This window comes from Carassius carassius, chromosome 5 (assembly GCF_963082965.1).
Source record: "Carassius carassius chromosome 5, fCarCar2.1, whole genome shotgun sequence".
Lineage (NCBI taxonomy): Eukaryota > Metazoa > Chordata > Actinopteri > Cypriniformes > Cyprinidae > Carassius > Carassius carassius.
Window position 1 is genome coordinate 40,456,141 of NC_081759.1, and position 27,118 is coordinate 40,483,258.

The following is a 27,118-nucleotide window of genomic DNA, read 5'->3' on the forward strand; positions in this document are numbered from 1 at the left end:
TGAGACAGACCAAATCCAGAAGAACTGTGTCTCCAAGACACTTCAATAAACCTGCAAAGATTCCTGAAAGACAATGAACAAGTGCACCGAGGACAAAAGCTTTTTTTAACGCATAGTGTGGTCACACCAAATGTTGATTTCATTTAGTTAAGTTAATAGAAGTTAATTCCTAAAATCTATTTATGGCATTCTTTTTGACGGCTTACTCACTTTACAGCATTTTTACACAAGTGTCTAAAACTTTGCACAGTACTGTAGCTTTGAAGGTTTCTTGAAGTGTCTTGGAGAGATTGCCACAGTGCTTCTGGATTTGGTCTGTCTCAGTTTGTTCTGTTTCTTCATGTTATTCCAGACAGACTGATGATGAACAGATCAGATCTCTGTGTGGAGCACATGGCTGCTGTCAGACTAAAAACTCGCAGGATTATTACAATTAATAGCAAAAATAATGTTTGGAAATGTAAACTGATATTTCCTACTGACACACTACAGCAAAAAATGAAAATACTAGCCTAAGACTTTTGCACAGTACTGTATATTTTTAAAATAGCAAATATTCATGTGACACCAAAGCTATTTCTCCAGTCTTCTGTGTGGAAAGATCCTTCAGAAATGCAAACTCGGTGCCTAGAAACCTTGTTGTGAACAAAAATTGTAAAACAGCATTTATTTGAAACTGAAATCTTTTGTAAGATTACAAATGCATTTAATGTAATTTTTGATCAATTTGAAATATCTTTTTGCTAATTTTAATAATAATAATAATTTTATAAAAAAACATCTTGCATGCTAATTTCTCATTCTTTCACATTTAGATTTCCCCTTACATTAGCTACATTATCTCAAAATGAATATACTTTTTTTAAATAATGTACATTATACTATCATATGCATATTATCATATGTTTAATTTTATCAATTAAAAAACGACCGATTTCACATTAAAGTTCAAAATGGTTGCAACTTTTTTCTAGGCATTTATTGTTCTATTTATTAACCTAAAGTTAATAAACATACTATTTTTCCATCGTCATTTTATGTTCAGTATACATTAGGGACATTTTCGCACCAATTGCAGCCGAATTTATCCATTTTGAAGTGTGTATTAGAATATCTATAAATCAATTACACAATTTAACACATTCTAAAATTGCTTCATTTAATTGGTTCATTGTTATTTCATGTTAGCTGCAGCATTGATAATGTTAGAGAACTGTACATTACCACAATGAACCGATTTCAATTAGTAGCATTTTTATTTTATTTTTTAAAAGATGGAATTTCAATATTGGGCATATGTGAAAAAATCTGGCTTTTCAGTATCCTCTAAAATTTTAATATTTTGCATCCCTACTTTTCAGCTTCATTTGTCTTTAGATTGAAAACCCCTTTTAGTTCTACTGAATTTCCTCCTTTCTCTGCACGTAGCTCTTTTCCAGAGAACTTGAAGGAAGCTTGGGTTGATGATATTCCAGAGGAAACAAGTGTATGTAAAATAAAATAAAAAAGGGCCAAGCCATTTCCTGGTGTTTTGAGAGCAGTACAAGGAAAGACAGGTAAAGCCAAAGCGTCTGGTATATTCCTTAAGGGAGAATCTTGGACGCCACACACTGCAACACCGGAAGCTATTTGGAAGCACATCAAAACAAGAAATGTTGTATCAGTGCCATTGGTGGGAAGCAACAAAGCGGTGCTAAGAAAGAGATACGCTCTCATTCCAAAGGCCAGATTTAGCAGTCAGTGCACCTTTGATCACCAATGCAGTTATTTTAAGGTTAAAAACTACTAAATCATGCTCGAGAGAGCTTTCCCACCGGGAGGAAGTTGAAAATGACCTCTATCTATTCAGTTACTCATGTAAGGGTGTATATAGAGATCAGGTTGGACAAGTCTCTCAATGCAGGCCAATACAGTTACACCAATATTTCTCCATGAGAAGAGAGATTTGCAGGGAAAAAAACTTGTCAGAGATTAACTTGGACTCACTGGGGCTGAACTCGACAGTCTGCTCACATCCATCCTACCCATAAGTCTCTTGAACTGAGGCAGTGCATGTCTATAAGGAATCTGGAGGCGTTGCATTGAGTAACAAAAGAAACCTGTGATGCTGAGAGAACCAAACGGAGCGGAGAGCCATGTGTGAGTGTCAAGACTGGGATTTATCTCCCCACGTCCAGTGTTTCTCTCTCAGGGTGGCATTAGCATCGATCAGAGATGGCAACGTAGAAGAAACTCCAATGAAATATTCAACATGGGGGTCTGACTCCCCTTGAACTCATTACATCAGCTTTTTTCTGCTTCACAGAATCAGAGGACTGTGTTTGCAAAAACCAGAAAATGACATTCACTTGGTTGCTGGTGGTTTTACATTTTTGCCAAAAAAAAAAAAAAAACACTATTCTTCATTAATGCAGTCTTACCAACTTGAGATCAAGTTTGTGCAAAAAAAAATATATATATACATATATATATATATATATATATATTACAAAAAAATGATAATATATATATATTAAAAAAAACGGAAATTGATTGTTTTCAAATGTTCAAGTGAATTTAGGCTTCACAACATTTTATCCTTTTGTGTGAAAATTGGATATTAATTTGACAATTTGACTAGATTTAGCTTTTGACAATGCATTAAAAAAACAAAAATATAATTTTACAGATTAGCAAGAGAATGTTACTATCAGATGACGGCAAAGTCTAATCGAAATCATGGAAATTAGCAATTAAAAAACCCAAACTGTCCGATACCAATTAAAAAAATATATAATAATAAAAACACAATAGATCAAAAGTTGTGTGTAAAATTCTTGAAAATGTTGCTGCATTTATTCAATCAAAAATAGTTAAATCACTAATAACGTGAAATATTATTACACTTTACAATAACCGATTTGTACCGCATCTTATTTACACTGTAATTTATTCCTGTGATGGCAAAGCTGAATTTTAGAAGACTTTACAGTGTCGTCATTCAAACATGCGGATTCCTTTACTTTTTTCATTATTTATTTTACTGTATAGAAACAGAAAGAACTCAACTCAACTTAAAATAGACTCAACTCGGTTTAACACATTTGACTTGTTTAAATCGATTCCATACACTTTCCAAACATAGGCACAGCAGAAAATATGAAGAACAAAAAATTCTACAAAGAAGGCTTGTTAATGATGCGACCCTATAAAGCAAATAAAACCCATATCAAAAGAGACATGAATCTGAACCGCTCAAACAAACAAACAAACAAACATCTAAACCACTTTTCCACCGTGTGTCCACGAATGTGCTACAGCTGCTCAGTTTTAAGCTGCATTATGGACACATAGTTGAGGAATGGGATGAATGGTATGGCTTTGATCTCTGTCCGTTGACCCATATCAAAACCCTTCAGCTGCACTGCAAGTCCTAATCCCTGCCTCAATTTAATCAGCCATCTCAACGACTCACATTACGCTTTTTAATTAGGAGGGAGTCATTGCTTCGGCATCACACCCGGCCAGAGTGCTTAGTGCAGACCTCTACATTCCCTGTGAGCTTATGTCAAACAGAAGATTTCACCTTAGGATTTTTTAATAGACTGCAACTCCCTTCTGCCACAGAAGAGCCAAATCCCGAGATCCCAGATCTCATCAAGTCTTGGTTAAGAAGCAACTAGAGGACTTCTGATCAGGACTGATAGGGCTGCACAATTAACTGTAATAAAACTGAATATCACAGCAAGGCATTGAGTGAAATAAATACATGTGTGGTGTATTTCAGAGTGAAGCGCAGCACGGTGTTCTTTTACCGGTGTCCAACATGACAACCATAACTATTAGTATTGCAATTTCACAGTTATACTATAAATAAATTAATAACAGCATAGATAATTTTCTTTTCTCGTTTAATATTTAGTAATAATAAAATTTTCTTAAATACGGTCACAGTGAAATATTATTTTATTAATATAATAAGCTTTATAGTAAATTACTATTATTATTATTATCTTAAATTCTGTATTATTCAGTGAAATGTTACAACGGTTATATTTCTGCTCAATATTTTATTTAGTAATTTTTAAATACTTTCTTTTACAGAGAAATATTACGGTAGTAATTTATTGTTTCGATTATTTGTATTTTGTAATAATATAAATACTGTATTATTAGTAGTATTATTATATAGTAATATTGATCTAGTTTTTTGAAAAAAAAAATATTATTGTTTTTTTGTATAGTGATTGATATATAATAAATAATAATGTAATATAATAATATATTTGTTGCATGAAGTTGTTTAGGCGAAACAAACAAGTAAATAAATAAATGAACTGATTAAAGAGAAGGAAAAAATTACAATTTATTTATTTTTATTTTTTCCTAAGGACCGAACTGCAAGGGGGTTCACAAACTTTTGATTCGCTTAAAGTTTTTGGTTGCTTCTTGAACTAATACAGAACTTTTGTATCTCTTTTAGACCTGCCTTCCCCCTTTTGAACAAAACTGCAGCGGCAGCTATTTGCAGCAACAAGCAAAATCTGTTCCATCACAGGCCTCTATTCACAAGGCCAGCATCCATCAAATGACTGGGGGGAATAACAGAGGATCCCATCCTTTCCAACTCATCCAGAAGTACTGCGCAGAAAAAAATAAAATCAAAGGCCTCTACAACACCCAAGGCCAGTGATTTCAGAGGACGCCGGATGAAGTGACCAGTGCCAAAGTTACCATATCAAAAGCCCCCGGGGCCCCGAGCCACCCCCTACAGTGATCAAACAGAGACCATCCCCAAAGAGAACAGAGGGGGTGTCTGTGGGACCAATGACGAGTCAAAGAAAGACAGACTGATAGAGAAGACCAGAGAGAGAGAGAAAACAAATGAAGCCCGGGGACAACAAGGCAAACAGCGAGGGGTAGAGCACAAAGACAGCGGTTGCTGGGAGAGAGCAGCTCGCAGTAGAAACTATGTCCAGATCAAGCCACTCTCCGCTGGGCCGGCCCGAGTGAGGTGAGCCCTTACTGAGCCCCCGGGGGTCACGCAGAACAAAGGAGCAGAGAAAAACTGGAAAAACAGCTGGCCAGAACAGATCACAAATGAATAACGAGGAAGACATGAAAAGAAAGATCAAAAAGGGGGAGGGACGGAGCGAGAGGAAAGCACAGACATGAAAGGAGAAAATGTTTAAAAGCTTTCCTTAAATGAAAAGTATAAATAAATGCAAAAATCTAATATCAATTGATCACTACGATCATTGGCCATTTGGGGATTTCTGGAATTAACATCAACATTAGCTGCTTTCTAATATTTTTGGGTGAACTACTGTATGTATAAATATATATATATAGTTGGCACTAAAAACAAGATCACAGCAGTGTGTGCAGAGAAGGTGAAGCTGTGTAGAAGTGCTTCAACACATGTGCATCCACTCATATGGGTGAGGTGAGTAAACAAAGCTTACGGGAAGAGCACACCACAATCACACACACACACACACACACACACACACACACACACACACACACACACCACAGCTTAGTTGCAAACACACACACACACACACACACTCAGTTACAAACACACCTCACACACACACACAAACACATTTACACACACACACACACACACACACACACACACACACACACACAGTTACAAACACACACACACCACAGTTTAGTTACAAACACACAAACGCACGCACGCACACACACACACACACACACAACTTCAGTTACAAACACACCTCACACCTCACACACACAAACACATTTACACACACACACACTCTTAGTTACAAACACAAACACACACACACACCACAGCATAGTTACAAACACACAAACGCACACACACACAAACACATTTACACACACACACCCACTCTTAGTTAAAAACACAAACACACACACACACACACACACCACAGCTTGGTTACAAACACACAAACGCACACACACACACACACACACCACAGCTTAGTTACAAACACACAAACGCACACACACACACACACACACACACACCACAGCTTGGTTACAAACACACAAACGCACACACACACACACACACACACACCACAGCTTGGTTACAAACACACAAACGCACACACACACACACACACACACCACAGCTTAGTTACAAACACACAAACGCATGCACACACACACACACACACACACACACACACACACACACAATATCGCCACCTAGGAGAAATGACAGACCAAAAATCATTAAGTTGAACTCTATTCTGACTGGAAACACATCCAAAACACCTGCTACCAAAAACTACTCTATATGGGTTGCTTGTTGAATTAAATAGAACTGCTTTATGTTGAGCTGACTTAGCAAAAACACATTAGCATGATTAAAGGTTTAGATGGCATTTTAAGCACAAGTTATTGCTATAGTCTGATTGAAAGGTTTCTAAAGGAAAAGGTGCTTCAAATCCCAGAGTTGGTTGAGATCGATAAAATGATGAAAAGAAACCAAGTTCAGTCAACATGAAGCAGAGCAGACACCATTCACAATCCTCGACCAACACGGCTCCGTCGAGAAACAAGACTATTATTCTAAAGGACCGAGGAAGGTCTTCTGGGGTCAGCGGTGGGCTGGACACGGTCCACCAAACATTTGTACAGCAGCAATGAGAGCGGGCCACACAAACAGTGCTTTGTTCAGACCCAGAATGCTACAGAACCCTCTGCAAAAGGTAAGCCAAGTATGTCTGCTTGGCAAACACCGAGAGCACCGAGGATTAAACATCAATCTTCTCAACAGCTGGACACCGGAAGGATCAGCGCAGGGCGTTTTCTAAAGGCAGGCTAATGGTCAACTACCTCTGAAGGGGATATGACCGGAAAATGACTTTTTCAACTCTAAAGCTAACTTATTCATTGTAATGAGCGACTTGTTCTCTGGACTTCTAGTCTGTGTGTGAGGGAGTTTGAAAGCAGTTATGTCCCATTTGTGGACAAATCCATCTTTCGAACCAGTTCTTGATAATGATTCACTTGAATCGATTTGCACAGAATTAGCTTGACTGTACTGTACGGGAGAATTTTAAAAGAAGTCGATTGTTGCTCCAACATGTCACCACTTTACGGTTTTACTCTCAAAATGCAAAATGATTCAGTATTACAGACCTCACTATGTTGACCAATGACAAATCATATTTCGTAATTTGTATTTTTTTTTAAAATCCATTTATTCCAAGAAATGTCTGCTGTCTCTTTCATAACTTCTACAATAAGAAAAAAAATCCATCCTAAGGAGCCTTTGAGGGGACATGGTGGTAGAAAAATATGAGATGGAAGCAAAAATGATATTTCAAAAGTAGTGCAAAAGTAGTTTTGCGTTCCCACAGAAAAGCATTGAAAGATATTTTTCCTTCGATCTTATCATAGGAACATCCGAACTTCACTATGTTGAACAACAACCAATATTTTATGATTTCCCCACACACAACCCCCCCCCCCAAAAAAAGCATTCTGTACAATTTACTAAAGGAGTTAAACTAGTCAAAAAAGATGAATGAAAATAAGTGTGCACTATATGTAAATTGAATGCATCTTTGACTCATTCGAAAGAATCAGTTCATAAGAGTCATTTGATCATGAATCAGACATCGCGACACACGCTGTTCATTGTGGCTTGCAAAAAACATTGGCGAACACTCTCAAAATAATTTACATCTCACTAAATAATATCTGACGAAACAACATTTGTGATCATTTTAGTTGCATTCTAATAAATCTGCAACTATTAAAGCCTTGATTCAATATAACAAAGAAGAGCTCATGATCTAACAAACCCTGGAGCCGCTCCATCACTGCTGTGTCTAGAGATGACTACTGATCTATAGCTTTACCACATCTTACCAAGTCATCCAGAAGAAAGCACAAGCCACTTAATGAGCACATCTTATGTGCCATCATAACAAATGCTTCCATACATCCATATTTTATTCATATGACAACATGTTAAGTAGGGATGCACCGAAATGAAAATTCTTGGCCGAAACCGAAAACCGAAAAAGAGAAAACCAAGGCCGAAAACCGAAACCGAAACACCGAAAGAAATTATCCCAATTATTAGTACCATTGCATTTATTGCTATGACCGTGTACTAACTTTACTAAAATTAAAACATTGCAATTGCATAAATTAATATTAAAGTTTCAAAGATAATTACAATTACATAAATTATAAAAAAACATAAAAATGCATAATTACAAATTATGCAAATATTTATTAAGCACATTGCAACAATGCACAGTATAAAATAAAATTCAAACTAAAATTTAATCCCACTCATCTGTATATTAAATAATAATGTACAGGCCTACTGGCCTGCAGAAAGGTTTTAAAATTAACTGTTCTCTCATAAAAAGTGCATTTAGGTGAAGAGCATTTGAAATTTTTCTCTGTAGTACTAGAAAGTGCATTACTTCTCCAGTAGGCAAGACTGTTATCACTTCTGGGGATGGGGACTTCAGACAGATAACCATAGCTGTTGAGCAGTTGAGCTTGTCATCTGCCTGACATTTGAGAAATATTTGAGAGAGTGTATTTAAATAGGGCCAGGGCATAAATAAACATTTTTATCAAATTAAAGCAGAAATCTAGCAAAAAATCTAGCAGAAATATGGCTACAATCTGATATTATGCATGTATATGTATATGTGTGTGTATTATATATGCAGAGACGAGTCTTTTTTTTTTTTGCGCTCTGATCTCAGTCTCCTGCGCTTGGCGCTTCTCCGTCTCCACGCGGGTTCTCCGCATCCAGCGCGGCCTGGAGCATTTCTCGTGTGCTCTGCCATATTTCCGCGTCCAAGTAATGGTCTTTATAACGCGGATCAACCACATTCGCGATGAAGTGCGGAGGATCCGAAAAGATCTCAGTGAGACGTGTGCTAACAGACTCTATAAGACTGTACTTTTCTTTGTTTTCACTTCGTGGTCCGTCTCAATCTCTTTGTTAGGAGACGCTTTAGTGCTGCGAATAAAGGAATAAGAATAGAGAGAATGTTCTCTATTAAGACCCACTGGTGTGAAGTGAATGACGCGGGGAGCTCGTGGTCTGCGCTATGCAGGTGCACGTGCAGGTCGCGGTTTCTGTTTGCGTCATCATAACATTTCGGCAGTGTTGTTTCGGTAATAAAAGTGTTTCGGCCGAAAACCGAAAATGCACTTTTTGGCCATTTTCGGCCGAAAATCTTCGGTGGCCGAATATTCGGTGCATCCCTAATGTTAAGTCATTAATAAACCCAGAGGGACACCTCGAAGCTGAAACCAACCATCTGTCAGTCACTTTCACACGCACCTCCTGAAATCTCACAGACCGTCAACCTCTCTCCAGCTTTGATGATGATCATATCTGACAGATGTTAGTGTTTCGCCCCCAGGCTCAACAGAAAGGACCACACTGTACTTCATCATTTAACAAAATGCAGTAGAGGTTTCACAAGCTGTGTTTACTGCATTGTCAAATCATATCACTGTTCAATGTAAATACGCGATGTCTAATTTTTGCACAAGTAAAAATAATGTTGCCAACTGACAAGGTAGTCTTATAAGCTTGATACCATTCCAACATTAACAGAGTTATCTGTTTTTGCAAATAAACTCTTGATATATGCAGCCGAAACTGAAGTTGCAGATCACGCACACAAATCTGAGAGAAATTCATGTTTGTTTGTGTGCATCTGGGAATTTGTTTAGTAACAAACCAAAAACAAAACATTTTCACATCCTCATAATTTTTTTTAATGCAATATCCAAAAAGATAAAATAAAAAAACGATGGAAACCAGCAAATTGCACCTTAAAATAATCCAAAACCTTCGATCTTTTGTAGACACCTAGAAATATACTAAGATACTCCTGAGCTGTAACTCACAGGATCTACTGAGCTCATGATTGGTGCAGTACACCTGATGCTCCACAGCCATGCAAAGAGTGTGAAACTAAACACACAGACGGCTATCCACAGAACAGACTAGCTATTGTAGTCCCCACCATCATCCTGGATCCCTCCCTGGCCTCACGTCTCTATCAGCGTCTGTACAGAAGACTCTGTTCATACTCAAACAAAGAAAGAAGTGAGGAGCAACCATTCTCGGCATCTCAGGCATCCTGATATTCTTTAGAGGCCTGGGCACCTTCATCGACCTTTCTTCTTCTGCACATTTTCTCCTGGGATAGGTGGTGCAATCAGCCTGGTCTGGGTTTATTACAATTAACTAAATCTAGCTAAAACTAAACCCCCATTTTTGTAACTTGAAATAAAAAAAATATGTATAGAATTACCTCACACACCAAAAATGATCATTTATTTGTCTTCAGGCCCTCCGGAACGTGCATGAGTTTGGTCTTCATTAGAACGGATTTGAAAAATATAGCATTGCATCACTTGCTCACCAATGGAGCGAATGGGTGCCGTCAGAAAGAGACATTATAATGATCCAACTATTAATTCACTATTAACTCCATTCCATAATGAAAACATGAAAAGCTGTGTTTGTAAGAAACAAATCCATCATTAAAGTGTTTGATCTTTAACCCTTTGCCAAAAACACTGCAAACGGTCCAAACAATAATGGTTTTGAACTGTTTGCAGTCGTAAACTCTGCACATTTTCTCTTTACTGGAGAAAGCATTATTACAGACAGAGTATTTTAGTTGAAAGTTAAAAACGATTTATGGTGAACATGCAGTTTTTCCACAAGACACTGAACTGGAGTGGTGTGGATTACGGTGATGTTTTTATCTGCCATTTGAACGCTCATTCTGACGGCACCCATTCACTGCAGTCCAACTGATGTAATTCTAGATATCTCCAAACCCGTTCTGATGAGGAAACAAACTCGTTTGGGATACCTGATCGATTCTAGTGGATGAAATCAAATGCATGTGTGGTTATTAACGTACTAGTAAAAGCAAAAGCCTAAAGCGCACAAAGCTATGCTCTTATTCATCTTATCAGAGGCTCATCTCGGGCAGGCCGAGAGGGGCACATACCATGCGCTCTGGCCCATCCTGTGAGCTCTCTGCTTGGCATGAGAAGCCCTCTCAGCCGCTTTGATGTGCTGATGGTTGGCTGGTGATAGCTTGGGCCTGTGTGCCACGCTATGATAACAGGAAGGGTTGATAAGAGGAAATACAAGCTGTCATGAGCAACACGTTGAGTTGGATGCCAAGCTGCTTAATCAGAGGGACAGCAAAAGATGCAGAGAAAAACACAGAGATAGAAAGACAATGCAAGGGCGAAAAGGCAATGCAAACGAGCAATAAAGACCAATGAATATGCTTCTGTGTAGCTTCTGCAGTGGAGAACTGATTTCAGGTTATCTATCTATCTATCTATCTATCTATCTATATATATATATAATTTCTTTTTTTTTTTTTTGCATTTGTTCTAGATCTTATTATGGCAAAGGTTTTTTTTTTCCACCTCATAATATGCAATCAAAATGCCATAACTGGACCTTACAGTGAAAACATACACACACACACACACATACATATATATATATATATATATATATATATAAATAAATAAAATACTTAAAGTTATTAATAAATATATATATATATATATATATATATATATATATATATATATATATATATATATATATATATATATATACACACACACACGCACACACACACAGTATATTATAATAAAACCTAATTCAAAATATAAGTTTTCACTAATATTTTGAATTAGGATTTATTATTAGAATTTGTATTTATTTATGTTTTCAGTTTCTGTTTTTTTTTTCAGTATTCTTTGTATATTAATAGTTTTCACTAAAAAATTTTATTTGTTTTTACTAATTAAGTTATAATTATTATTATTTGTTTCTGTTTTTGTGTTAATTTGGTTTAATTTAATTTTTTCCACATTAATTTATATATTTATTCAGCTTTTGTGATTTAATTTATGACAGGCAACATTTCAAATTTTCATTTACGTTAAGGTTTTTCATCTAATATTTATATTTTATTCCATCTTAATTTCAATTAAGAAAAAAGGTTAACTAATAATTTTTGTTGCAATAATAAATCTTTCACTCCTTCCATTCTATCAAAACTTTATCTATGTAGCCTGTGGCGTTATGTACGTTTCCCCGTGTAACCTGATTCTGCAATAAAGTCATCAGTTAAGCAGGAAAATTCACTTTTGTGGTGAAACTAATATGAGAGAAAAAAAAAAACCGTAGGATGGGACTTGATTTTGTCCTTCGGGAATTGATTGGATCTTTGGATTGTTGTTGTTTGCTAATTGCATGTCATCAGAGAAAAAAAAAGTTGTTGTTGTTAGGGGAAGTTAATGTTTTTGATTAAAGCTTATTATAATAAACATTGCAATATTCCATACAAGTTCCATGGTGGCTTTGAACAACATCTGAGAATAAATAAAGGCAACTTATCTCAGACACATTAGCACTAGCCAGAACATTCAAAAGACAAAGCTGGGTTGAAATTACACCAAAACACGAAGATGAAGAAATCTCATATTATTCCACCGAATACTGATGGTTCATGTGTGGTCCAGGTCTGTAGAGAGAATAAACGTGTTAATAAATAAATAAAATATAGAGGTTCAAATCCGTCCAAAAGAAGCAGTAATGAGTGTTAAACATATACATGGTCACTTCAAACCTTCCTAGCACTTCTGAGACCACAGAAATCAAACATTTAATCAACTAAAAGTCCAGGCATCAGAACACAAAAGCGTACATTGGTGCATTCACAAAAACTATAGCTTGTATTTGGCCAAGAGAGTCAAGCTAATTCAAAAATAGAAATAATAAAATAAACAAAAATTATTAAATTAAACTAAAAATAAATTCAATTAAATAATAAGTAAATAAAATTAAAAAAAATAAATACATTTAATTAAATTTAAAATAAATACAATTAAAAAATTAAAGTTATATAAAAATTACATAAATAATACTACTTATTTACCTGTTTCCACATCCAGCATGTGATTCCAAACATATTTTAATTTCTGCGAGTAATATCAAATCATTTGAAGTTTGCAGCAATACACCAATATTTAAATTCAGACCAATAATTATTTTTATGATATGGTCAATAACTAATACATTTATGGCTATAATTCAAGATTATAAAGTGAATTTAGTCGTCACAATCCTCTATAGGAAATAAAATAACTGTATAATAATGAGACACTAATTAGTGCCTGAAAATACAAACGTTGGGGTCAGTAAGATTTATTATTTTCCTTTTAAATTAAGAAAAAAAGTATTTTGAATTGATCAAAAGTAAGACATTTGAGTGACAGGTATGTAATATACAACTACTGCTATAGTATAATAGTCAAAATAGATTAAAGATTCAAAATAATATTATATTTAAATTTAAATATCAACATTTAATTTTTAACCATTTAAATAGAAACAAAAATATATTTTTTTAAAACATTATATTCAAAATATTTAGAATATTATACTTAAAATGAACGTTTATATTTTGACTAATTTTTTTTCATATTATTATATTAATATGATTTTGATAGGGTTTAGATTAAAAATTATTTCATAATATATTTTTTATAAATAATAAGTAAAAACAATCATTTAAATAAAACCGTAAAAAAAAATCTATACATTTTATTTTAAACATTGCAATATTGTAATAAACATTAAGATTCTCACTTAATTTATTTTTTTAAAGAAAAACATTACATTTAATAGAAGGATTGTGTGACACTGAAGAATGGAGTAATGGATTTTACTGTATTTTTGATCAAATAAATGCAGCCTTATTTATTTTTAATAAAAGTTAAAGACACAGAAAGCCGTTGTGTGACGCCATGTTTGTGGTCACAGGAGCTGTCAATATATTATCATCACCTGCAGTGCCACTGTTTTCCATGCACACACACACAATAATGCCGTTCCTGTATAAACTTTACAACTGTTCCACCTGCTGTGTACATTAGGAACGCCCAGTGGATTAACCCTATCTGATAAAAACCCCACACTCAAGTTCTTCAGTCTGCTTCAAACGTCCAGTATGTGATCTGTGAGTGTGTGCAAACAAAATGAGAGAAGCAAGCCGTCATGTCCATGAACACCTCTACCTTTATTTGTGCAGGGCTGGATCGCTGCAGGCCTGAGATTACATCAGCAGCCGTTTGTGGAGCAGCTTTATCAGTCAGGCATTGCTCAGCCAGCTCTTTGAAGAGCCGCTGGGGGCCTTTGATCTGATCTGATCCTATCAGCTCCGGCGGCACATTTGTGCTCAACCCAGAACCAGATTCCAGAGCCACCTTTCTCTCTCTCTCGCTCTCTCTCTCAGGTCTGACGGGTTATGTGTAATGAGGTAAAAGGAGAGGGAAGGGCCTCGGTGCAGGCAGTAAATCCAGAAAAAACCTCTGCATGCGTGTGAAAAATACCACATAAACAGACAAGGTGTTGAAATTCATCTCAACTCAACATGAAAATGCCTGGCGGCAGCACAGCCGAGAACACTTTTACCTTTCCTGGTGTTAATAACATACAACATTAAAGTTACAGACTGTCTGTTTTCATATGTAGTGATAGATAACTAGTATAGTATGGGCAAGTGAGGACTTACAAAAAAAAAAAAAAATTAAATTAAAAAAATAAAATAAAATAAAAATATTAAAAAATAAAATATAAATAAAAATATAAATAAAATAAATTAAAATATATATAAAAAAATGTTTTTATATGTAGTGATAGATAACTAGTATATTCGTGGCAAGTGAGAATTATATAAAAAAAATATATAATAATAATACAAATAAATAAATAAAATAAATATATAAATAAATAAAAAGAATAATAAATACAAATTCTGTAACTACGGCTACTACTACAAAAGGTTTTTAATACAGCACTATATTATTCAGCTACACAGCTACTACAGCTATATTATAATATTTTGTTCTATATATTTATCTATAATTTAATTATTAAAATATCAATAACAATAGAAACGAAAACATTTAAATATTTACAATATTACAATACTTAAAATGAAAGTTTATATTTTAACTAATTAAAGGGTAAAATACATTGTATATTAATAATATTATATTAATATGATTGCAATATCGTTTAAACTTAAAATAATATTAATGAAATATGACAGGGAAAAAATTATAATTTCTACAAAATAGAAAATAACTTATTTTAAATTAAAAAGTTTTAACTATTTTTTCAAAATGGAAACAAAACAATTATGTTAAATAAAATATTACATTCTAAATTATATTTGAATGTATTTAATACTAAACATAAAAATATAATGTATATTATTATATATAATATATAATGTAAAATATATAATGTTTATAATATCATATTTAAAGTAAATAAAGTAAATAAAACTAAATCAAAACAAAACTAACAAAAATATAGTCTACCATTATGTGAACATGAGAAGAGTATATCCGAAAGTAAGTAAAGTGGCAAATCTAAGTCTCTCTCTTACACACACACACACACACACACACACACACACGTTAGGGAGGAATTCTGGTCAAGTAGAGATAAATCGACCTCCTTTATACAGTACAGACAAGTTGAAAACATTAAGCAAAGAGACAACTCTGCCGTTTGGACCAGACAACCCAATCTTTCAAAGCTGGAAGCCACTTTCCCGAAGGAACGCTGAATATCTCATTGAAAGTGAGCCAGGAGACGGTTGTCAGGAATTGTAGTCTATTTCAGAAACCGCAGAGAATCAACGCCTTGGACGAGAGGTGCACATTCGTTCGTATATGACAAACTGAACACCCGGTGACCATGTTAAAAACAACAGGGGAGCAATTATACAGAAGCCATGTGAACAAAGGAGAAGACGGAAATGATGATCCATCACAGAGAGAGGAGGACTGACTTTATATAACAGAGACACAGAAGCATTTTCATAACTGGGTTACAAGCAGAACTTATCTGTACCTCCACAAATCAGTTAGATGCATTACAGCCAGTTCACAACATTATGTTAATGAATTCTACAGATTTCCAGAATTCTACACAATTCCAGATTTTTATATAGTTGCATCTCGGCCAAATATTGTCCTCCTAACAAACCAGACATCAATGGAGAGATGATTTATTCAGCTTTCAGATGACGCATAAATCCCAATTTCAAAACGTCGACACTTAAGCGCTCAGCATAATATTCCTGTGGAAATCTTTCCTCTTATGTAATTCTAGACTGGGGTGTATTGTGGTATACTTTGAACCCGGTGTTCTTGAACTTAAGAAGAAGGTGTATATATGATAAGCAGAGACGTGGTCTTAAAACTCGAGGATGTCATGACTTGCTAAATATTAGTGAAGCACTTGTTTGCTTGACTAGAATGAGAACAGTCTTCAGACTATTGCTGAACATATCAATGAGGTCAATCAAAAAAGCAGTGAGCAACACTAATGGCACTGAGGATGACAACTTTTCTCAATGTGCGATATACACCAATAAAAGTTAAAACTGTAAGGGAAACGGAGATATAAATAGTTATATACTGTTGGTGCATGAGGCCAGTGACATTCCTGCTTTCACTCAGTGTCTGCAAACCATTAAAAACAAAAGACATTGATTAAGTATTATATTCTAAATCGCAAGAAAAACTTAAATCATGAATCCAAAATATGACTTCAACTCAGCAAATTAAGACTTGAATCAAGGGTTTTCTGTCATGACCTAGACTTGACTTGAAATCTTGAACGAAAGCTTGAATCAAGTCAAGTCTAGGTCATGATGGAAAAGATTTGAATCTGGTTTTAAGCTGCAGGGTTGACTTCATATCGTGGATAGCTGAAGTCTGAAATTAAATCTCATCCTCGAGACATGATCTGAGACTCTTCTGAGACCCCTCGGTAAAGAGTCCCTGGAAAGCGAAGGGGAAAAGGAAAAGAAACGTAAGAACAAGTGCTAAAGGAAAGCTTTCAAGTCTAAGCTAACTGGTTAAGCAGAAGGGCAAAAACACAAAGACAAACGAAGTCGAGTAGCATACAAGGACAAGGACAAGACACAGTCAGACACTGAACGAGGAAAAGACCCAAAACCAGAGATTGAAAGAAGCAATGGCTCCGTGTTTCGGACTTCAGCCGTTCGTCAGCACATTCCCGAACGACAACAAAGCATACCTAAGCCTCTGTGTGTGCCCAGAGAACTGTCATTTCATAACCCTCTCTCATTTCTGCCTATCTGCCCCTTGAGAAAACTAAACAAAGAGCATCAGAGTGAGGCAGACCGTGGTAAAAGAAGAAAGAAGTAGACAAAAACAGTTTCATCTTTTCTACTCCGACAGAGGGAGAAAAAAACAGCCTCAAATGACTTTGGCAAGGCTCTGAAAGGCCGACGGGTTAGCGGTTTGAGTAGATAGGTCTTAAAATACAGCTGCCACCACAAAACCAATGAATGGAAAAGTAGTCGCGCAGCACTTTTAACCTTTTAAACCCACGTTTGTTGAATATTGCTACTGTTGCTGTGGACAGGGAGGGGTCCGTGTTTTTGGGTTCCCGCTGTCTCGTGGAGGGCCGTTCTGGACTCCCATGGTTTCAGTCTGTGGGAAAAGCATGCAGACTCTTTCGGCCAAACCAAGCTCTCATTATGCTCCTAATTTAAGCGCACAGCTACAGCGAGCTTTGAGCAATGACGCTGTATCAATCACGCCACAGATCGTGGGTAGACTCAGATTTTGTAAGATAAAATGAAAAAAATATATAATAGTCCTAAAGTGCAGTTTATGCATCTAGGAATGAACCCAGAACTCAAATTCTCAACTCCGCATGCAAGGAAAGTCGCCTGGTGGTCTGTTAAAGGAACAGTAGTTGATTATTCAATGACAATCTTACCATTAAGTGGGCTCTCAGAGAGACAAAATACTGCATATGATATCCGCCAAATTCTGGATGCATTAATCAAAAGTAGGTTGGTACACTTTAGCGGTCAACCGATACTGTTTTTTTTTTTTTGACAGCCGATGCCGATATCTTGAAAAGCAGTGCAAATAAATGCTTATTTGCTTAACGCTGATGGCAAACGAGAAAGTACTATAATGTTTGCCTTTCTATTACTAATAGGGCTGTGCAAAAAAATCAAATGTGATTTTCATGCGCATCTCATCAGTAAAGACGCTCCTGTGATTAGTAGTATAGCTCCAGCATGTGCGTTAAGATCAGGGTTGCCAGGTTTTCACAACAAATCCTGGCCAGTTGCTTCTCAAAACCAGTCCGAAACTAGCCCAATCGCGTTTCCAGGAGGTTTCCCGATAAAAAATTCCCCCCCCCGGTGTTAAAATATATGTTTTTTTGGTAAAATTTGCATTTTAAGGGCTAAATATCATGTTATTGGTATTTGGGTCTCTTTAACCCGCAGACATGCAAAACAACCGCGGACTTGGCAACACTAGTTCAAGTGGAGCAGCATTTACTACACAGAGTATTAGTCCACCGACAAGCAACACAAAATCGCTTTCAGAATCGACAAAGCATCGCCTGCGATTTCAACATCAATGTTGTGTAGATTGTCAGTGAATTACGGCTCTGTGTAGCAAAGGCCAAGCATTTTGCCAAGTCTGCGGTTGTTTTTCCTGTTCACGGATGGAAGCGACCCCAATACCAATAACGTGATATTTAGCCCCTAACATGTGAATATTACCAAGGGAACCCTGCCAAAAACGTGTATTTTTATCGCCCGGAAGGAAACGCGATTGGACTAGTTTTAAGAACCAATTGGGCAGGTTTTGTTGTGAAAACCTGGCAAACCTGATCTTAACGCACTTGCTGGAGATATACTACTAATCACAGGAGCACCTTTACTGAGGAGATGCGCATGAAAATCGCATTCGATTTTTTGCACATCCCTAATTACTAATAATATAAAAGCAATCATTATAATACTTTCTCTATACATTTATTCCATTGTTTACCCGTTCTGATTATTAGACAGACTTCTATCTGTATTAGACAGAACTGTAAACAATAGAGAGAGTGTGAGCACTTTCTCAGCATCGTCAAAATAAAAGTCAAACTCAAACTTAGCAGAAAAACTTATCGGCCAATGCCGATATTTAAAAATGGCAAATATCGGCCGATATATCGGCCTTGGCGATGTATCGGTCAACCACTAGTACACTTAAATAAAAACATGATTGGACTAATATCTGTGAATATTAAGCTGCAAAATATCAATTTAAATTTGAAGATTCATTGAAATATATATGAATCCTGCATGTTCTGCACGTCTCTGTGTGAATGAATGGCACAGACGCACGGTTTTGTTTACTACACACATACTAAACACACGTGTGTTTTCAGCCTCTGCTGCCTCAATATATGAGAACATGAACACGTGAGCATGATCTCTAGAACTGCTCTGAGATTCACTTCATCAGCATTTGACCTTTTCTTTTGAGAAAAACTATCATATACAAACAGAAACCTAAAGGTCTTCACAGTCAGCAAACCGTCAAAATAAAAGTTTAACTTGAAGAAACTTTGACAGAAATATATAATTAATGTAATGATACTACTACTACTACTAAAATTTATTGATTATTTTTAAAACAGAATTTGGTTTGAAATAAAACTGAATTGTAAAATGCATTCCACGGGGTCTTAAATTTAATTTTTGTTCAAATTTCAATATATTGCTGTTAAATTGTGTACGTTTCATGATTACAATTAACTTGAGGTTTTTGTTTTTTAAGATTAAAACGGTCTTAAAAACTGAATCCAAAAGAATTTAACACACACAAAAAAATACATTTGGAAAAGATTTCATAGGGTCCTACTTGTGATATTCCAGATCTTTTTTTCTGCAGAAAACAATGGATACATTTTTGGGGGGATTTCTGCAAGCCGTAGGGACCAATTTTATGACATTTTTAAAGTTTCAAAGTCTCAGTTCCATTTAAATGTATCAAGATTGGACAAGAGTGACCAGAATTAGATCTTCAGGAATTCTACCTATAAGTTCCACAGAAAGAATAAATGTAACATGGAAATAGCACGATTGGTGATTAAATAACCACAGATTTTCCATTGACGGGTGAACTATATCTTTGAGAGAAACAGAAACTTGCTGGGACTGTAATAATAATAATAAATGGTGTGTTCGTGCATTAAAAGTGATGAGTGGATCAAAATAAATCACCTGTATCTCTGTTCTAAAATCAGCACTTGAAGACACTGCAGTACAACAACAAAAAGCAAGACACCACAGAACACGACAAGCAAAGACTCACATTCCACCTAAAAACAAACACCAGTCATTTTCCATTTCCAATGCATTTCTATTTCACTCCACAGACAGGTGAGAATATGGTCACTTTCCCAGATTTCCCACATCCAGTGTCTGACAGCGCTGCTTTTGCTGCAGGAGGTGATAAGGAGAGTCATCCATCAAGGTGTTTTAGCTCAGTCGTGTGTGGATATGACACTATACTTCTGTCTGAGACAATGAGGAGACATCATTCTGACAACATGTCATCACCTGCACAGCCAGCACTCACACAGATCATTTCATTTCCCTTCTGTTTATATAAGGGACTTTCAGCAGTAACGGTCATGAACTTCACACAATCACGCTCTTAGTTATGATGGTAGATGAAAGATAAATCTAAACTCGTCTGGAGTCATGCAGAGAACAGTCATGAAAGAAAGAAAAATGAAAGAAAGGTGCAACTTTGTGAGACCCTGGAGCACAAAACCAGTCTTAAGTTTAAATTTTTCTGAAACTGAGATTTATGCATCATCTAAAAAGCTGAATAAATCATCTCTCCATTGATGTGTGGTTTGTTAGGAGGACAATATTTGTCTGAGATACAACTATTTGAAAATCTGGAATCTGAGGGAGCAAAAAAAATCTAAATATCGAGGAAATCATCTTTAAAGTTGTCCAAATGAAGTTCTTAGCAATGCATATTACTAATCAAAACTTAAGTTTTGATGCATTTACAGAAGGAAATTTACAAAATATTTTCATGGAACATGTTCTTTACTTAATATCCTAATGATTTTTGGCATAAAAGAAAAATCTATAATTATGACACATACAAGGGTTAGAACCAATTTTGTGCTAAAGGGACACATACACATTAGGATTTGTTTTACTAATGCACAGTTTTGCCATTTTAGACCAACAATGAGGCTCAAGTAGAAATAGCACCATTCAATATTTTCATTTGACGCATTAAAAGTCATAAAAAAATCAACTGATGCTGGGGGTGAAATACATGCACACAGAAAAATGAACAATCATTCATATTACATACAGTTTAACATCCTTAAAACATTTTGAAGTTGTCATTTCTGTGTAATAAAGTCAAAATCAAGGACAAAGTGCATTGGAAGCCAGTAAACTAGAAAAGGAATACAAAGAACAAAGCTATCAAAACATTAAAGAAACCTTCATTTTTTTGTACATGCAATGATCGCGGCCTAAACTTCAACACAACCTGCAATCACAAGACTTAGCATATTACAAAAACAATATTTCAGCCAATTAAGTGTAGCAGTAAGTCCGCCAAAATCAGTAGTCCAAACAAGAAGCAGCATTTCAGGTAAATACTGTAACCTTTCAGCCAAAACACTCAAAGCACTTCGATTTCTATAATCAACGCATGTAAAAACCAACAGCTAACTGTCTCCACTGGAGAAAAGGCCAAGAACTGGCAGCAGGAATGTAACACTATATTCAAAAAACAATCAGCATGACCTTTCCAAGAGAAACCACAACTACAGTGTGTAAGAATTATTTAAAAAGACACTGATTTTTATGCAAAGAGAAGACAAAATTGAGGCAATGGAGGTTCTAGCCAAGAGGAACATTGGTTTTGTGTATTAGCCAAGAAAAGTCACTTTGCTTCCTGCCCCATAAGGTAGAGTATGTAGCAAATTAAATTAATTTGTTTACTTTGGCCCTGATGGTACTCCAGGCTATCCTTTTTCCACTCGAGGGAAAACTGACAAGGATGTACCAGGGATCAATAAAAAACATGCACGGCCCAAACGAGAATTGCAAACAGCATCTGTATTTTGCAGAAAAACTGCCATGTTTAAAAGCCATTTGGACAAATAGGCACAAATGAGCAGAAATAATGTCATTTCTGAGAAGAACACTGTGAAAACACATTGCAGAGCATGCTAAGAAAATGAGAGAGAACGAACAGCGAAGCAAAGGATCTAAAACATCAAGCACACAATGTTAAATATTCCAACAGGAACTCTAACTTGGCCTCTGCTAAAAAATCTAAACCAGGTCTAGCTCAAAGTCTTCTCAATGTGGCGCTGAGGTCTGTCATCTAGAGCCAAATGGCCCGTGCTAAACGGATGCATGGTCAGTCTAAAGATCAGTCTTCTGCCATCACTGAAAAATGCTGATCACCACTTGCCATTTTGAAGAATGTGATCCTCACTTATATTATACATGCATGGGAACTAGTGTTGTCACGGTACCAAAATTTCAGTATTCACATACATTTTACTAAATAATAGTAATATTTCTAGCACAATGCCTTGATGTAAAAATTAACTTTTAGGCCTAACTAATGAATGCATATTTGTCATTTTAACTGAACTTAAGACTGGTGGTGATGCTTAAGATATTTTTGGTCATTGAGGGTACCAAAAAATTCTGTAAAAAAATAATAATAGATCATATTAATTATTATTAAAAGACAATACTACTACTAATTCTACTATCATACCAATGTATATACAATGCACTATGAATTGATGAGCTGCTGGGTTCATGAATATTAATCACGTTGTCTGCGTTCGGTCAAAATGATTTGCTCAAATCAAAACAGGGACGGTAAGAAATCAGCGCCAGCCAATGAAATTGCCATTTGTGCATTAGCTCCGCCCACTACCGGAGAAACCAGTATGTCTTCTGCTTGTTCGAAAATAAATATGAATAATTCTATATGAACTCCATTATTTTGACTGGAGAAGACAACAAAGAATAGTTTACATATAGCGTGTCGATTCAGCATGGTAAGACTCTCGCTCTCTCTCTTTGCATGAGTGAGAAACAGCGCTATCAGTAAAGCGACGGTGAGTCGTGTGTCTTCACAAAGAGTTTACAGAGCATCAATTACAGGTGCGCTGTGCGTCCATTGAGATGAACTGAAAAGTTCAGATCGCTTGATGGAGAGAGAACTCTGAAGCTCAGATGCTGAAATTATTGCAAGCGTCATGCGCTTCGGTCTATGTAGTAAACAAAACCACACGTCTCTGCCATTCATTAATTCACACAGAGACGAGCAGAACACATAGCGCGGAAATCATAGCGCTGAACCGGGTTTGAACGGGACCTCGGTACTACCGGTACTTAAAGAAACCTGGTACCGTCACATAAATTTTTTTTTAGTACCGACTTGGTACCGAAGTACCGGGTCTTTTGACAACACTAATGGGAACGTTCTGATATTACTAAGTACACAACTGTAAACACACACACTAGCTGGATGTAAAAAAAGCCTGTACTTTTCATTTTTTCTGCTCTAAAACCACAGGGAGGACTGAATAAGAAAAGCACAGCAATAGTAGCCATGGACTACTGGATGCTTAAGCAAAACATTTGACTCAAAATACATCATCAAAATTCATTTGCATGCACGCATCAGGCTCTAGCTTTGATGTGCATCATCACATCCCTTTAACATTACAGGCACAGTCACCATACGTTCCCAGAGTGCACTTCAGCTAGCAGTGTTTAAGGGACAGATGATTCCTCTTGGCGGAGCTTTCAATAAGGTCTCGCTCTTTGATGCCTGTTCTCTGTTTTCACAAGAGGAGGGGAAGAATGACAAACTTTCAACAAATCATGAAAAGGGCGCTCTTTAGAAGCATTGCAAAACCACGTGTGTGCAATAAGAGGAAGAAATCACACATAGGTGTGATGGTTCAGGAACGATTTCTCAAATTGCACAAATCCCTGTGAAGATGAGATTTAAGCAGAGTGTGCATCTGGACTGCATTATGGAGAGGATTTCTCACAACCTTCAATCAACTTTAAAACATTTATGACAAGTGGCATATTTAAACAATACCATTTTATTAATATTATTAATAAGAGTAACCTCCGGTCATGCACTGATTTCTACCTCATTAATGTGTACTTGCTACTTGTAGTAGCACCACTATTTACTATGGAAATTAAGTTTTAGACTTCTCCAGCCATGTGTGCTTACTGCATACCTTTTATTTGTTTATTTATATAGATACATTTTTGTAAGCACATATTTAAGAGATAAGCAGGAAAAAAAGTTTTTTATAACTTTGAAACTTTTATTAATTCCCGTGCCGTTTATAAATCCTTAATCCTTCCAAGTTTCCATTGATTGCAAAATATCTGGAAAACGCAGATATTAAAACGGATAACCTTTGACACATGTTTACAAAGTTAACCCCGTGTTTGTTTCTGCACGTTCCCATCGCGCTTCTGCAGCACACAACATCATTCATGCAAGCTGTGCATCCATGCGACTTTGTTGCAAGTAGACTACGTTTGCATGTTTTGACAAGAGGCAAGGGGCCATTTTGCGAGCGCGTATTGTAACATCATCCTCGCGCAGTGAAGTGCATTGAAAAAACAAAGAGAGAAAACAAAGTTGCGGAGAGCGAATGCAGCGCACAGAAAGCGTCAAATCCCAATGCAACTGCACCGATAGAGACGGGAACATACTTGCACGATATCGCCCTCTGCGCTGATAGTGGCCCCGGCTCTGGAGAAGCGCCCTTGCAGACCTGTCGTATAAGTCGTATAATCACCATTTGGGCTCGACTCAAAAAGCACAACTTCCACAAAGGCAGTATCCTTGGCTAGGACGCTTCCCAAGACCCAAAACAACACCAAGAACACCGAATCAGCACCACGACCGAACCCGCTCCTCGGTGAAATCATCCTCTTGCCGGTTGGATCAGCGCCGATCGGAACATAATTTCCAAGGGTCTTCAAAAAAGTGTCGATTCAGAATCACATTTGAGAGGAGAGCGCGTCCTCCCAAACATACAAACAACATGGAAAAGAAAAAAAACAGCAATGGATGGTACGACGTGAGAATAGCGATCATTAAAAAGAAAAGTTTGTCCTTGGGAAGAATGTCGTGGCTTATTTCAGCATTGCAAGCCTGGACTATCGCATTGCTCGCGCTCTCTGTACAAAGCGGCTCTCCTTTGATCTGGAAACACGTGATTCCTGAAATTTTTTTCCACAAAGGGTTAACCCCACCCACCGATCTTCCTGACCCTCTCAATTCTAGTGGATGGGATTTCGATTCATCCAGGTGACTCGGTTCTTTTGAATCACTTAGTTTAAACGATTCATTAAGTGACTCCGAAGAACGAGTCAAGTGAATCTTTTTTTTTTTTTCAGGTCGAGTTGTCTTTCTCTTTTTAATCTATATTTACATGTGTGTCTCTATAAATCACGAAGGGACTCCAGAGAGAGCATTTAAAGAGAATACGCCTTTCCCCACAATAAGAAGAATAGATTTTTTCTTAGTATAACTATGAATAACTTTTAAAAAATATTTTTTTCACTATAAAGAACTTCGAAGAAACTTTATTGTAGGTGCATATGGCATTTTTTACTTATTCAGAACTCTTATTATAACCTTGAAGAAAGAGAAACTTCAGCCAACTAACATTGCATTGAAGTGAGATTCGCTCATTTAAAAGACTCGTTCTAAGGAACCGATTCCTGAACGTCGGTTCCTCCCCTGCTCCTCCTTAAGGAGGAGCGACACTTTCTGGATGATTCATACGCAGAAATGCGCGTCTGTATTAATAACTTTGAAGTTAATAGCAAAGATTGTCGTTTCGTTTATACTATAGCTACAAAAACTTTTATAACCTTTGCTGGAAGATTGTGAACATTTCTCTTATGTGTGTGAAGCAACTTGTTGAACTTTGTGTGGACTACCTTACAGAGAACTACTAACCTTCTCAAAATTGTTCATATGGTGCCTCAACACTTCAAAAATAAAAGAAGCTATTCAAAGTTTGACTTTGGATAGACAGCAAAAGTGCCCAAATACATTTTATTAGTGTATATAATATTGTTGTTACTTGGAATAAAATAAACAGTAAGTTTACAATAAGCTCCCATTGGTTAACATTAGTTAACATGAACCAACAATAACAAAAGCATTTATTAATTCTAGTTAATATCAACATAAATGTATACTAATGCATTATTAAAATCAAAAGTTGTCTTTTAATAGTATTTAATTGAACTAAGCTAACATGAACTGACAATAAACTGTTATAACAAAGATTAATAAATACAGTAAAGAAATGTATTGCTCCTTGTTAGTTAATGCATTAACGATTGTTAACTAAAGGGATCGTATTGTAAAGTCTTACTAAATAAACTTAAACTGAAAAGAAAAAAAAATTCCGCCTGTTGCCAAAGCATTTTTAGGCAAAACATTTTTTAGCCATTTTAGACAACTAAGACTAAAACTGGAATAAAAATGTATGAAAATGATCAGAAATATAAAAAACCAATGACTAAAATGCTAACAAAGTGATCAACTAAAAGTAAGATTATACTATGATGCATATGTATTTTCTACTTGTGATGAGCATTTGTCTAAATTTTTTTATTTTATTGCATTGTTCTGTGTTTGCCCGACCAATGCAAACACGTTCTTCATACAATCAAAGACTATGAATTGACACTTGCATGCAGTAATCTCCCAATGTATTCAGAATTTGAGTGGCTTCAGAGTCTTTATAAAAACCAACTGCACAGCTCCTCGAGGTCAGGAATGTATCAGGAAGAAACAACGGATCTCCAAATGACCAACACATGTTCTGTTTCAAGCCAGGAAAAGCCAAAAGAGCTTGCAGAATGCTAAAGAGAGCATGACAACGATTTACAGATCAACTCTCAGCTGATGATGTCATCGAAGCTGTGTGCTAATGATCTCGAGGATGAGGAGAGGAACGGCTCTCCATCTGTTTTTGAAGAAGACCCTCAGCTGTAATCTATAAAACTAGCACAGGACGAGGAAAACTGGCGTCTCGGTTGTTTCTTCCGAGCTTCGTAGCTTGCATGCACAGTCACTTGCTCATCAAGATTGCATTGCATCAGTT

General features: G+C 36.1%; 1 protein-coding gene across 1 annotated transcript in view; it reads right to left on the bottom strand.

Annotated features, from left to right (window-relative positions):
- LOC132141610 (E3 ubiquitin-protein ligase znrf3-like) overlaps nt 1-25,257 on the bottom strand; it is an 81,708-nt gene extending 56,451 nt beyond the window's left edge. Inside the window, exon 1 of the mRNA XM_059551293.1 lies at nt 24,702-25,257. Within this exon, the coding sequence (XP_059407276.1) occupies nt 24,702-24,920 (219 nt within the window). The 5' untranslated portion in view covers nt 24,921-25,257. The remainder of the gene's footprint in view (nt 1-24,701) is intronic.
- Between the last annotated feature and the right edge of the window lie 1,861 nt (nt 25,258-27,118).